The following is a 15,151-nucleotide window of genomic DNA, read 5'->3' as shown; positions in this document are numbered from 1 at the left end:
CATTCTTAAGCAAGAAAATGGTCCATAATTTGACCCTTCTAATAAACAATTAAACGGTCCTCTTTGGGTTTATGACTTGCAAAGTGAAATTTTGTGCCTTGAGAAGAAGCGCAAATGATATGATGTAATTAGTAAATCAATATCCAATTTGAAGTATACAATGTTTACATTTGTCTTTGTGCCGGCTTTACACCCTATCTACATTTGTTTTGTAAGACTTTCCAGCCTAACTACATTACTTGAGGGCTACCAAAACTTCAGGGGCATGGCGTGTGACAGAGGGCTCACACGTGCAACCCCGTTCGCGTGAGGGAGGCAAGCAACGCTATCCTTGTATCTGCCAGCGACCGGAAGAGAGCCTCGATCTGATGTTGGAGTGTAGCTATAAAGGTTTGAAGCTCTTCCGCCCTCTTGCTGGTAGTCTCAGCAAGACGGCTGAGATCGTCCCTTACAGCTTGAGATCGTGCAGTACTGGGCTGTTCCAAAGTTTGTCTCAACATCTCATTGATCTGTGTAACAGAAAGATCTAGGATCTCGAGGTCAGGTAAGAGGGTAGATCCATGGGGCTTCTTGTGTACTCTCTGCAGCAGCTCTTTGTTGACTTTAGCTTGGAGTGCTAGAAGAGGAGTTGCCCACAATGGCCGGCCCGAAACGTGCAGAGGACCTAGTTGAGATCGGGGAGGATTCCCAGAAGGGAGCGCCGCTGCAATCAGTTTGCAGACGAAGAGGGTAGCCATTTCCCCTCCATACAAAGCAGCGGGCAACGCAAAGGAGGAGGAGGAGGAGGAGCAGGTGGGCGTATTCTGTACATCCTCATCCGGGGCCCTGAGCTTGTCCCCCATTCTTCTAAGCATTGAGCTACAGGCTGCCAGCCGATGGTGTCTCCGCCGCAGGTGTGCGCGGCCAGGAGTAGCAGGCTCTCGCAGGTCTGCTCGCATCTGCTCTGCTGAGATCAGAGCATTTCTTGCTAGCAGCAACGCACCCCTTTCGGTTCTCAAACCTGGTTTGCAGCGCAGGTAGCCGATGGCAAGCTGAACGGCTTTGACATAGCCGTGCACGCCACCCATCACATCCCTCACCACTTGGCACACATCCAGTAGCTTCACGCTGTCATCCATGTACTGCTGGATCAGCTTCATGTCTCGGACGGGCAGGGACGTTTGCAAGCAAGGAGCGAGGGCCTGCACAGACGCCTGTGTGGAGAGCAGCATACCCACAGCACTGGAGAGCCAGCTCAGACCGAGGAGGGACGACTTGGAGTCGCCAGCCTGTGTAAGAAGCTCCTGGAAGCAGTGTGCCAGATCAGCCTCGAATGCTTGCGAGGCAGATGCAGTCTCGGTGTAGACGCGGGACTGGCGCTTGTTACAGTGAAGGCGGCAAAGAAGGGAGGAGAGGAAAGACCTGGAAGCCATAGTACTGATGGTGCTGCTTACGGTTCAGCCCAAGGAGGAGCAGATAGCAGCTGTTAGATCTATCTGCAATAACTGGCATTCAAATAGTGGGAGATGAGAAGGGAGCAGTAGTCGAGGAGACAGGGAGGGTCGCCATTATTTAATGAGCGAGGGTGGCCTCTCAGCAGACACAACGCAATGCGGGATGCTGGCACGTCTTCACTTTTGCCGACTGCCATCGCTCTCTCTGCGGCTGCGGCTATTGCCACCACAGGCAAATTAAATTACATCTTTCCTACTCAGAGATCATCCCGCATGACACAATGTTGATGCTCATGCTACCCTACTTGACGACAAAAGGTGCACGTCGCTTCCAGAAAAGAAATCCATGCAAGCCTCATGATGCATTTGATAAGCTTTCTTTCCAACATCCACATGGAGACTTTCGGGTTTTGCGTGTGATAACGAAAAGTTCCACACGTGCACTCGTCCCCTCGGATATCCCGCTCATATTGGCCGTGACCGTGGTGGTAGAAAACTATTGATTGAAAATAGTAAGCATCATTACATTTTCGAAATGGACTCACAATGGAGTAGGACGCTCTAATTTCTAACGGAGGTGCTAGCAATAAGAAGATTGAAAATCAAAGACATAATAGATCTGTTTTAGTGGCTCATTAAAAGGATATAATGTGTATACACGGGGGATAAAACCAAGGATTTCCAATCCACTAATGTGCACATTTTCCCATGGATTCTTTCCTAATTGCAACCTCTAAGAAGCCTTAATTTTGCAAGCACGATGGAGACTTCATCCACTTGGTCAAGTTTCCTATTAGAGAAAATCATGGGAAAACACGTGCACTATAATAGTCATAAGCGTGATGGTACGATAGTTACCGAGGTGAGTTTCTCAAGCCCTATCTTCGAAAACTTTTAGTGATTTAGACATTTTTGCACATTTTGTTCTTGACTTTGACATAACTGGAGTCGGCCTTCGAAAGGGTATGTAAAGCGAATGGTTGCTCATATCTATACAAGTTGAGGTTGCGGGAAGAGAAACAAGTTGTTTTTCTTGGTGATGGTTTGGAGATGGATCTCACTAAGGTGGAGGGAATGGTAAAAAATAAGAGACCAATATCATGATATGAGTTTAAATAGGTTGTGGTGAATGTATTTTCCTAAAAATAAAGACGACCTAGATGAATCTTTTGAATTCTCTATCTTTTATGTAACACTGCATAGTGTAATTTTGGTAAATTTATATCCATAAGTCACTCAAAACTAGTTAAATTTGGTAAATTCTCTTAATAATTATTTTTGGTTAAATAGCATGGCATTCTCAAAGACCCCTCATAATATCCATTGGGCTAAAGAAAGCACCTAATTGTTTTCAAGGTGGGTGACATTTCTACATTGCCTTCATCTACTTTTTTGAGCATTGTAAAAATATCATCGGATAAGATCAAGTATTATGCACAATTTGTTGAAATATATTGTGAATTTCCTACACTATTAAGTTTTACTTACACATAATCATCCATTCTCTTAGGAAGAAGAGGCCTTCATCACATTCAGATTCTACTTAAATACAATCATTCATCTTGGATACAATCATCCATTAAGCTTCTGTTTAGATATAATCACCCATTGAGATTACACCATTAAGTTTCTACTTAGCTATAATGCTTTATTATTTTGTGAATTCATCTTACACCACAACCATCCACTCTTTTGGGAAGAAGAGCAAAAAGAGGTGAAAGTAAAAAACTACAAAAGATCTATACATGAAGAGCAAGTCTCAAATACACATGTTCAAATAGAAGAGACTTGATGTTTGCTTCTTATAAGATGGTTGAATGTGAAGATGTGGAAGCCTACATTGATAAAGATACCTTAGTAAACCTATAAACTTGACTGCACACTTTGATGGCACACGTAAGAAAATATAAAAAATGAAGAGCAAAGCTTATCATACGATCATCGTCGGAAAGATGCAATATGAATGGAAACTAAGACTCATCATCACTTAGTCTAGGTCCCTCATCATCACTTAGTCTAGGTCCCTCATCCTCGGAGGGTACTCCTATCTCATATGCTTCTTGTGGCATACTTGGTAATGGTCTTAGGCCATTGTTACTAGAGAATGGCATTTGGATGACATGCAAGTGAGGCATACATCTATCCCATGCATGGAGACTATCAGTTACGTCACCTATAATGGCACAAAACAGGCAAGTACGTGGCAATAAAATCTCATAGAGTGATAGGGCTAAGGCATCATTACATTCCATCCTCCATTCGTCACCCTCTTGCTCTAGATAGTCTTCACTTGACAGGGTCTACCAACATAATAGAGAACACTCTGATCATCATGCCCTTATGTAGTGACTCCTACAAGGAATAGAGATAACTGAATGGAGAACACTCTCATCATCATGTGGGGTCACTCCTACAAGGAATTGAAGGAGTCTCGTCTCATACTTTCTAAAGTAGGTTTGTTCTACATTTCCAACAAAGGTGGGACGCAACTATGAACAGGCAATGCTCACAATCATGAGATGGCTCAAGGGGGTGGAATTGTAAACAAAATAGGTCAACAAATGCATTCTCACAAAAAACCTTGCCCATGTATCCATAAGTCACTAAAAACTAGTTAAATTTGAGAAGTTCTCTTAATAATTATTTTTGGTTAAATAGCATGGCATTATCAAAGACCCCTCATTATAGCCACCATTGGGCTAAAGAAAGCAACTAATTGTTTTCGAGGTGGGCAACATTTCTACATTGCCTTCATCTACTTTTGTGAGCATTGTAAAAAGATCATCGGATAAAATCAAGTATTTGGTGTGCAGAAAGTTTTAAATGTGCTACACATGCAAGTCCCCACCATGAACTTTTTGTTGGCCATGAAAATTACACTCAATATATTGAAAGACCTTTTTTTTTCTAACCTTGATGAAAGTATAAGTAGTCCAACCAATAGTAGTATCATTACATTTTTTAAATGGACTCATAAGAAGGGAGTAGGAAGCTCTAATTTCTTGTTTACAGATATCTATCTCACTAGCTCACCACCATGATGGTGGTTGTGATGGATGTCATGATGGTGGTTGTGATGGATGTGTGGCTCACCATGATGAGTTGTGATGGAATATGTCTAGCTCACCATGATGGTTGTGATTGATGTATCTCACCATAGTAAGTGGATTTTGCTTGGCAATTGTTTAGAGATGTATCCCAATCTAAGGTGGAGGGCATAGTAAAAAATAAGAGACCAAAACCCCTAACATATATTTATACATAAATGCTTCCATACAGTTTCTGTAATTGAATGATTAATGATGATCTTATGAATATTTGAAAATACATGTTTGGATTTCCTTTTGGTATTTTGAGAGAGTTTCTTTGATCTACTGTTTGTTTCCTTCATTTGCTCAAGATTAAGTCTTATTATGTGTTATACAGTCTTCTTTGAATATTCAGAGAATCAAATTATGTGATATCAAGGTTTTCTTTTGTGTTTTGGTTCAATTCTATTTTGTATGGAAGGAGTTCTTTTGGTGATAAGGCTACAAGTGAGAGTTAACATTGGTTGAGTTGGGCTTGGGATAGTTAACCTGATTTAGGATTGATTCTGAGCCATCCACGCATCAAAATGATGAGCAGGTGGTATAGAGATGTTGTTCTAACTAGTATTAGTTGAGGGGAAGTGATTTTTCACATCAGCTTTTAGAGTTATGGACCTGTCTGAGGACCTAGCTGAGGAAAGGAGATAGAAAGCTTGTTATTTTATAGTGTTTTTGAGGCATTAGTCTAACACAACACGTGAGTTGATTTATTATGAGGCTTGAATCTAGTGTTGTCTAAGTGCTTTGAGGTCCCTGTGTGGTCAACTTACTCAAAGGAGTTAGAATCTATGTTAGCTAGATCAGCTTGATTTGTTGGGTAGATTCTTTCCATTCAGAGGAAGCTGTGAATTGGTAGCAGTCATAACAGAGAACCTGGGAGGCGATATCTTGCCTAGTTGAGAAGTCTTTGAGGGGTTATCACTGCTAGAGGACACTTTGGGAAGTGTTAGAATTGATGTTGACTTCGGAGGTAGACCGGCTCTATAGAAGAATTCGGAAGCACAGTGTCGTGACGTGTGCGGTATAGCCAGGAAAGTACGAGACTTCTAGCTGTGAGAGTAGGTATCAAATCTAACAAGGAAACTCACACACAAAATTCCCCAAGGAGTATAGGACATCTCCATTTTTAATGACATATACATGTGTCAATTCACCTCAATACATCCTTGAATTCATCCTAATGATTGCACAAAATTGTGTACCAAGTGCTTGTCCCTTTTCAGGCATAGATTGACTGGCTCCTTTTTCCAAATCCTTCAAGCCAATCACAATAATGCAAACTGTCAAGAACTAAACAGCTTTCTTGCCATCTTTACTCCTTATTCTTGCATATGCTGAGCCATCATCCAAAACTTTTGTTTCCATCCTCACAACTGTAATGTAGGGTTACCCAAGGATGAGGGGATACGATGACATCTCCTGAACAAAGAAGTTCTGATCATCTTTCACATCCCCTATAGTTACCCTTACATTTGGACATGCTGCATAGAGCTCTCTAGATGAGTTATTAGATGCTTTAATCATCCACCCATGATCTACATCCATTGGCCACTTACATTTGTTGTAAAGATTTTTAGCCATAAGATTTATTTCAGACCCATGATCAATTAGAGCGACATATGGCTCTTCCAAATCACCTATCTTGATAAGGGTTTTAGTGGTTGCTCTTGCCCAATGGCCCCTGGAGTAATGACTCTTTGTAAGAACTTCTTTTTCATCATCCTCTTCCACAAAGCGCACTTGTCGTGCCCCATTAGCAGAGTGATTACATTCCACCACATTTTCTCTCTCTTCCTTTTGCTGTACCTGTACTCCATGAGTCTTGGAAGTGCTTGCCTCCCCTTGCGATGGAATAGATTCAATTATGGACTGCCTTTTTCTTCGTATAATATCAATTATCTCATCATGAAATTCTTTCTTTGCAATCCCCAACTAGTGTAAATTCCACCCTGCTGTTTAGAATCCTCTCTTCAAGCACCTTTTTGAGATCTGTTGCAGCTTCAATATCAGATTGAAGCTTGTAGAGTGGACTTTTTCCTTTACCCTTCTCCTTCATTTTTGCTGGCACTTCTTCCATTGAAACTTCCTGTGGAGGTCTGCTATGCTGTGGAGGCATATGTGATGTCCCAGGATCCTTCTTTCCACGTGTAACTCTTTTTGATGGCCCTCCTTCCTCATTTTCCCTTTTTCGCTTCTCCTCTACCTGTGCCTCATTATTCTGGCATTTAGCAATGTAGGCATGAACAGATAAAGAAACCACAGGCTCCTCCCAGCCAGTCTCAAGACGTATACAGTCACCTGCCTCATGCAAAGCTTGCTTAGACACCTTCTTTGATGCAATTAATTCCATTGTTGATGGCCAAAAGTCTTCATTCTCATAATCTTCATCATTCTCAGATCCCTGCTTTGATTGACCAGCCTTTAATCCATAGGTTGCTGCCTCAACCATTGAGATGGCATGACTAGCAGCCATATCCTCAACCAGCTTTTTCATCCCTCCTTTCCCAAAATTTGTACTCAATGGAAGACCAGTCTTTGTAAGATGGATTTTCCCATCTTTGAAAAACACAAGTTGATTTTTAAGAGCTTCTTTATAGCTAGCACAATCTTTCTTTGCATGTTCTAGGTCATCACACCATATGCATCTATATGTAAACCCTTCTTTACTTTGAGGCCTTTGCATAGAAGCCTGCCCTAATGATAGCCCCTTTTCTTCAATCCTGGACATCTTCAATTTTAAGTCCCGCATGCCCTTAATAAGCTCATCCATCGGCCCTTCTACCTTTGGGATTGTAGCAGCTGGTTTTGGTAGATTCTCAGGAGTAACAGCAGTTATAGGAGTTCCCGAGCTCATCACCATTTTATCCCTCCTTCGTTGCCGCTTTGCTAACATGGTGACCGCATCCTCAACATCATTCCAATCACTCTTTAGTCCCTGGTCTGTATCCTTATCCTCAAGGAGGATTTCCAATTTCTCTTGGAGATCTTTCCCAGCTGCTTGTAAGAAGAGCTCCGTTTTTTCTCTGTCCAAAGTTGTGCGCTCAATCCTTGACAGCTGGGCATAGCGCTTCTCAAACTCTCTTAGCAATTCTGTGGCAGAAATTCCCATTTTAGGTTTTGTGACCCATTCCAAGAAAGTTCATTTGGTCACTCGCTCAGAATCCTTCATGAAATATTCGTCCTTTAAAGCAAGCTTGAACTCCTCCCAATTTCTGCCACCATGTGCTGTCTGCAATCCTCTTATGCGCTCTCTTATTTCAGGAACACATACCAGCTCAAAACTTCGAACCATATCCTCCTCAGTCACCCTGTTTAGCTCCATTTCTTTTATGTAATTGCGCAGGTACTTTGTGATATACTTTCCATCAAATTGATCCACCTTTTTCACAATTGATTGTAGTGCTTTGGTCGTGGAAATTTGTCCCCTCTCAGCAGCTTGCTGCTGTTGCATGTACATAGTAAACATCTGAAACATCTGGATAACTCCGGGGTCAAAATGAACCCCCTGACCCTCAGAATTCTCAGCCATAGCTTCCCTGTGTATTTCACCACACTCTCACCCCAGCAGTTTCACGTCGGGTTCATCAAAGAGCTCTCGTGATGTGTGCGGTATAGCCAGGAAAGTATGAGACTTCTAGCTGTGAGAGTAGGTACCAAATCTAACAAGGAAACTCACACACAAAATTCCCCAAGGAGTATAGGACATCTCCATTTTTAATGACATATACATGTGTCAATTCACCTCAATACATCCTTGAATTCATCCTGATGATTGCACAAAATTGTGTACCAAGTGCTTGTCCCTTTTCAGGCATAGATTCACTGGCTCCTTTTTCCAAATCCTTCAAGCCAATCACATGTAGGCATAGCTTAACCTTCAAATATTTCCAACATACATGTGACCATTCACATTCCATACATCTAGTGTCATCAATTTCATCATTTCAAGATGTCCTTTATCACCTGAAAGCTTGCTTTTAAATTCTAACATCTCACAAACAAAAGATAGCATACGGCATAACTATAACATGCTCATGAATTCCCAAATTGGATCGAGTAGAAGTGAAACCAACTTCCCACGGCTTGAATGTATTTTTGATACCTTTTTCCCACAATTCTCCAAGTTCCAAAACCTTTAACTTTTTCTCCAAAGCATTTTACTCATTTTCCAAATCCTTAAGGATTTATGAGATATACACTTTTTCTAAATCGAAAGTAGTAAAAAAACACTTATCTGAACGTTTTCGAGTGAATTTTCTCTTTGATTTTATTTTTGCTAATCTCAAAAGTCACTTCACAGCTGACTGCGTGATGGAGAAAACGTGGGAAAGCAAAAGTCGCTTCACAACAGACTGCGCGATGGAGAAAACATGGAAATAGCTGAAAGCATCTCTTAATGTAGTACTCAATTTCCTCTTCAATTCTAGCACCTACAAGCTATGAACAGTAAATATATCTTTCATTTGAAATTCACTGGTAGATAACGCACTGGTTCTCCTCTTTTCTACAGATTCCCCACTCTGATATGCGCCGCCCCCTTCACTTCTGGTTTTTCCTCTTTTTCCTGCAAGGAATGCGGCGCCTCACCACCTTTTGCAGCCCAAGATTCGGGATTCCCATTTTAAAAGGCTGCGCTTGCTTATATTTTTCATAATATCCAGAAATTTCCCAATAAAAATATTCCTTTTTATACCACGCATGCTGCCACCCGCCACCTTGCATAAATAATTCCAGCTGGCTTTTGCTTGTTTTCCATTCTCATTACCTCAACCTTGCACTACATGGACTCGCATCTTGGTTATCATCAATACCGCTTCCTCTAGTTGGCCAGCACGGCCAAGGAGATCAATAATGCAAGCATGGTGCTCAAGAGTTGGGGTAATGCCATAATCTTCACTCATGGACTCAAAGTATACCTGGCCCTTATCCACTAAACCTGTGTGATTGCATGCATTAAGTACACTAATGAAGGTGACCAAATTTGGCTTTATACCTTCTCCTATCATTTTGTCAAAGAGATGGAAAACATTTTCACTTTCTCCAAGCTTTAAGTCTTCTTTGCATTTCCATACATGTTAAGAAGGGTGTTCCCTACTACAAGGTCCACCATATGAATAAAACTCCATAATTCACACCACACTCATGTACAGAGGCTTCGAGACCTGGCTCAGCCTCAGCTCATCTTATTGAACCTCATTTACAATATGAACATATGTACTCAAGCATCATATAATGACTCATCATGGCACTTAACCCCATGCATCTGGATTTGCATTTAATGGTTTCATATGCATGGTTTCACACCATAGGCATGCCATGGCACGACAACAGGCTACATGATGAAGGTTAGAAGATAGTCAAAAGAGTGTTAGTAGGACCATTAGGAAGGCATTGGGAGTGTGGATATTAAGTCTGCAAACACCGGAGAGTCATAGAGGACATTGGAGAATCAAATCTAGACTAGGAGAGCCATCTAAATTTGGCGACAAGTGATAGTAAGTGTTCTAACTTGTCTGGGGCAGCCAAGAGAGTATATTATCACTCAGAGGTCAGTTAAGGAAAGTTGCCTATATTTGAAAGGTTTTAAGATCTGTTTGTGAGGCTATCTAATGGGGGCAAAGACTGTCAACAGAAAACATTGTACTTTGACTTAAACTTAAAAGATAGAAACAAAACTTCATATTACAGGAACATCAATGCGCAAAAAAATGAATGATTTATTCATGTCAGGTCATCTTTATATAAACGGATGTCGAAGAGTCACAAAGTAATTCGGTACAAAGACATGGTGCTTCAATGACAGCGCTTCGTACAAGCACACCGATACACAGATGGGCGGATTACATCTAGATGGTTAGTCGACTGGACGGATGAGGTTGGAAGGTCGGCCGGGCCACTGGATGGTTGGTCCCGCCCAACACTTAGCACACCTGGTGGTGGACGGATCTTGATTAAGAGACTCGAACCCACACGGATTGCCTTAGAGCTACTCCACATCTTCAAAGTCATCATTTGCTCCATCATCAGCAGCTTGTGCTGCTCCTCCGACTCTGTGGCACCTCCAGTAGCAGTGGCACCTCTAGCAGCAGTGGCACCTCTAGTAGCAAATCTAACCAGTTGGAGAGGTGGTGGAGGGATCTGCGCTATAGCAGGTTGCTTGAGATAAGCTCCCATCCTTTGATACCAAATGGGTTCTACCACATTAGCACAAGATGCCATTTTTGCAAGCCACTGAATGAATACACATCTTTGTCAGATAACCTGAATCTGATTATTCAATTCATGTCTAGACATTCTTTGCAAAGTTGCAAACCTCTATTGGAGATCATCATTGTGACGTCTCAACTCTTCCAGACCAGCTATATGAGCTGTGATTACGTTGTCATCACCCTTATAGCCTTCTTTGTCATCCCTTGGCTTTCTGCCCCCGCCGCTGGAAGTCCTTCCTGCTCTACAAAGCCTTTCTTTTGTTGTGCTATTTTTCCACTCCGTCGTTCCTTTTCATTCAATTTTTCTCTTAGCGTATTAATTTCCTTCATGCGTTCTTTCACCTCATTGGTATTCTCTTGATGCTTTACTTGTATGCTAACTTCAAGGCTACCGAAATTGATCTTTAACTTCATCATATCTCTGCTCTACAGGGCTAAAGAATGCTCCCTCAACATGGTGATAGTATTATGTCTTGACAAAGAACTGCTTGCCATACTTGGGATTAATTCTAAACCTATCATCACTTTTGTAGGAACAATCCGCATCTTGGGCTCAATGACTATGTTTCCCAAGGCTACTCAACTTCAATAGATCTCCTTCCAACTGTTAAATCTTCCTCCTCAATAGAGTTTGCTGTTGAAAATTTAAGGAAGACGAACCAACGTCTTTTTGTCCTAGTATGGCACTTTGCCCACGGGCTGGCTCCTGAACTCTGGTCTCTTACCGGCACACGACTGCATCCTTCGGTGCTCCAGAGTCAAGGTCTTCATCCTCTCGGCAGGATTCTAGCCAGCTTACACCCAGGCTCTAGCAGAAGTCGTAGCCATTCCATGTGCTGCACCCACAAGGAAGCCAACTCTGCTATCATTATATCCGATAGATCGGCCAAAGTTTCTATGTCTAGGATCCGGGCACCCTCTTAAGGATCTGCATACCCTTTCACCTGGGCTTCCAGAAACTTGCCCGAGCTTGGGCCTCCATGGTTTATGCCTTAATGGTTTCCATCATCCGGAGACGATCTTCAGACACACAGACTCCATCCTCTTCTTTATGCCGGATAAGTCCTCGAAAGCTCTCCCATTTGTTGCTTCAATTCTCTAACTTGAGTCTCTAACACAACATTTTGACTCTTTAGAGTTAGAACTTTCTCATGTAGTTGCTCCATTTGCTCTCAACTTGCCACTATATTCCCACCTTCAAAGCATCTTGCCAAGTATTAGGCGTAGCTGTCTCCATTTTGAACTTCTCTGCTGGCAGTAGGGTGGAGTCTATACTGAGTAGCATCGGTCCTCTGATGGGTTTGATTGGTAACGATCTTAGCCCGAAGATCCGACTACCTGCTCGATGGCCATCCCGAGATGTGATACCAGGTCCCTCATGAATAAGACTGTAAATAGTTGGCCCAGGCGAGTGTCGTGTTGCCTTGGTGAGCCGGGCCACCGCCTTCTTGAATCTGATGAGGAACACCTTAGCCAAAGAAACTCACTAGCCATGTTCTACTTTCAACAACCACGACATCACCTATGTAGAAATATTGACTGTCTGACTCTGCAACCATAGTGTCTCTAGGAAGAACTTATAAACAGGCGACCTTTGCTACTTCTAGGTTTGTGGTTTGCCAACCTGTATTCTCCTGAGATCATATCGCCAAACAATCCATTAAGTGTTGATGCGTCCACAAGGAAGACATGGCGTGCCTTCCTTGTAAGGGAAAATGTAGTCTGGTGCACTAACTACATGTTCAGCTCATAACTTCTCCCTGCATACTACACTGTGTCGCCCTTCTGTAACTGGGCCAGAATCTCCAAAGCTGCCGGGTGAACATGGGTGGCTTGCCAAGGTATATTAGGGAATGCTATCAACTGTACCAAAAAGAGCTCGAAATGCACCATGGCTATCCGTGAGCAGGTTCGCTTTGCAAATACTATGGGAGAGAAGAAACAAAAGATGAGCTTCACCAACAAATGGCATGCGAAGTTAATTTGGGAAAAAAAATTACCCCATCGCCTTGCATGCAACCCTAAAAATGTGTGCCCGATCCTCATAATTAGAATGATGAGCTCACGGCCCCATGCAACTGCCATAAACCACCTTTTCATAAGATTCTTTCGAGAATCTTGGAAACTCAATGACCTCCACCTGCTCAAGATTAAGTCTTATTATGTGTTACATAGTCTTCTTTGAATGTCCAGAGAATCAAATTATGTGATATCAAGGTTTTCTTTTGTGTCTTGGTTCAATTCTATTTTGTATGGAAGGAGTTCTTTTGGTGATAAGGCGACAGGTGAGAGTTAACATTGGTTGAGTTTTGCTTGGGATAGTTAACCTGAGTTAGGGTTGATTCTGAGCCATCCACACATTAGAATGATAAGTAGGTGTTATAGAGATGTTGCTCTAACTAGTATTAGTTGAGGGGAAGTGATTTTTCACTTCAGCTCTTTCAGTTATGGACCTATCCTGAGAGTTCTAACTAGTATTAGTTGAGGGGAAGTGATTTTTCACATCACCTCTTATAGTTATGGACCTGTCTGAGGACAGGAGACAGAAAGCTTGTTATTTTATAGTGTTTTTGAGGTAGCAGTCTAACACAACAGGTCAATTGATTTATTATGAGGCTTGAATCTAGTGTTATTTAAGTGCTTTGAGGTCCTTGTGTGGTCAGCTTACTCAAAGGAGTTAGAATCTATGTTAGCTAGATTAGCTTGGTTTGTTGGGTAGATTCTATCCATTTAGAGGAAACTGTGAGTTGGTAGTAGCAACAGAGGACCTGGGAGGTGATATCTTGCCTAGTTGAGAAGTCTTTGAGGGGTTATCACTGTTAGAGGACACTTTGGGAAGTGTTAGAATTGATGTTGACTTCGAGGGTAGAACAGCTCTATAGAAGAATTTGGAAGCATAGGCTACATGATGAAGGTTAGAAGAGAGTCAAAAGAGTCAATAGGACCATTAGGAAGGCGTTGGGAGTGTGGATATTAAGTCTGTGGACACCGGAGAGTCATAGAGGACATTGGAGAATCAAATCTAGACTAGGAGAGTCATAGAGGACATTGGAGAATCAAATCTAGACTAGGAGAGCCATCTAAATTCGGCGATAGATGATAGTAAGTGTTCTGACTTGTCTGGGGTAGCCAAGAGAGTATATTTTCACTGAGAGGTCAGTTAAGGGAAGATGCCTACATTTGAAAGGTTTTAAGATCTGTTTGTGAGGCTATCTGTTAATGGCAAAGACTGTCAACACAAAACATTGTACTTTGACTTAAAAGACAAAAACAGAACTTCATATTACAGGAACATCAATGCGCAGAAAGATGAATGATTTATTCATGTCGGGTCATCTTTATATATACAGATGTCAAAGAGTCACAAAGTAATTCGGTACAAAGATATGGTGCTTCAATGACAGTGCTTCGTACAAGCACACCGATACACAGATGGGCAGATTACATCTAGATAGTTAGTGCTGGACGGACGGTTGGAAGGTCGGCCGGACCACCGGATGGTTGGACCTGCCCAACACTTAACACACCCGATGGACCGATCTTGAATCCGAGACTCGAACCCACATGGATTGCCTCAGAGCTACTCCACATCTTTAAAGTCATCATTCACTCCATTAGCAGCTTGTGCTACTCCTCTGACTCTGTGGCACCTCTAGCAGCAGTGGCACCTCTAGCAGCAGCAGCAAGTCTAGCCAGTTGGAGAGGTGGTAGAGGGATCTGGGCTATAGCACGTTGCTTGAGATAAGCTCCCATCGTTCGATACCAAACAGGTTCCACCAGATGCCATTTTACAAGCCGCTAAATGAATACACATAAACCTGGATCTAATTATTCAATTCCTATCTAGACATTCTTTGCAAAGTTGCAAAGCTGTATTGGAGATCATCATTGTGATGTCTCAACTCTTCTAGACTAGCTATATGAGCTGTGCTTACCTTGCCATCATCCTTATAGCCTTCTTTGTCATCCCTTGGCTTTTTGGAAGTCCTTCCTACTCTACAACGCCTTTCTTCTATTGTGCTATTTTTCCACTCCGTCGTTCCTTTTGATTCAATTTGGCTCTTGCCGTATTAATTTCCTTCATGCGTTATTTCACCTCATTGGTATTCTCCTGATTCTCTTCCTTGTATGCTAACTTCAAGGCTACCAAAATTGATCTTTAACACTAGTTTGGTACCAAAACAGGACACTTGAGTGTCCTTTTTGGGGGTTGCGAAAAAAAATCAAACTCCTAATGTAGGCTTTAAAAACCAAAATGCTTCATTGGGCATGTAGAACATAATCCTATGCTTATGTAAAAAATGCTAAACATATAAAATGCCTTTTTATTTGGAAGTACATAAGCAACAAAGTAGCATATGTCTTGAAAATGAACATTTTTCAGGATTTTTCAGGATTTTTCCAAATATGCAAGCATCAT

At 41.9% G+C, this 15,151-nt stretch overlaps 1 protein-coding gene across 1 annotated transcript; it reads right to left on the bottom strand.

The window, feature by feature from the left end:
* Positions 1-284: 284 nt before the first annotated feature.
* On the bottom strand, positions 285-1,501 carry LOC147617099 (protein BPS1, chloroplastic-like). Its single transcript, XM_086776424.1, has one exon. The coding sequence runs from the start codon at positions 1,410-1,412 to the stop codon at positions 285-287; it is 1,128 nt and encodes a 375-aa protein (XP_086632550.1). The 5' UTR covers positions 1,413-1,501.
* Between the last annotated feature and the right edge of the window lie 13,650 nt (positions 1,502-15,151).

The sequence above is a fragment of the Cibotium barometz genome, chromosome 37 (assembly GCF_041138505.1).
Source record: "Cibotium barometz isolate CiBa-2024 chromosome 37, ASM4113850v1, whole genome shotgun sequence".
NCBI lineage: Eukaryota > Viridiplantae > Streptophyta > Polypodiopsida > Cyatheales > Cibotiaceae > Cibotium > Cibotium barometz.
The sequence above is the reverse complement of the archived record's forward strand: the minus strand, read 5'-3'. Positions and strand labels throughout refer to the sequence as shown.

What these genes read in the sequence shown, in the direction of transcription:
- LOC147617099 (XM_086776424.1), bottom strand. Translation starts at nt 1,412, where the DNA reads ATGGCTTCCAGGTCTTTCCTCTCCTCCCTTCTTTGCCGCCTTCACTGT.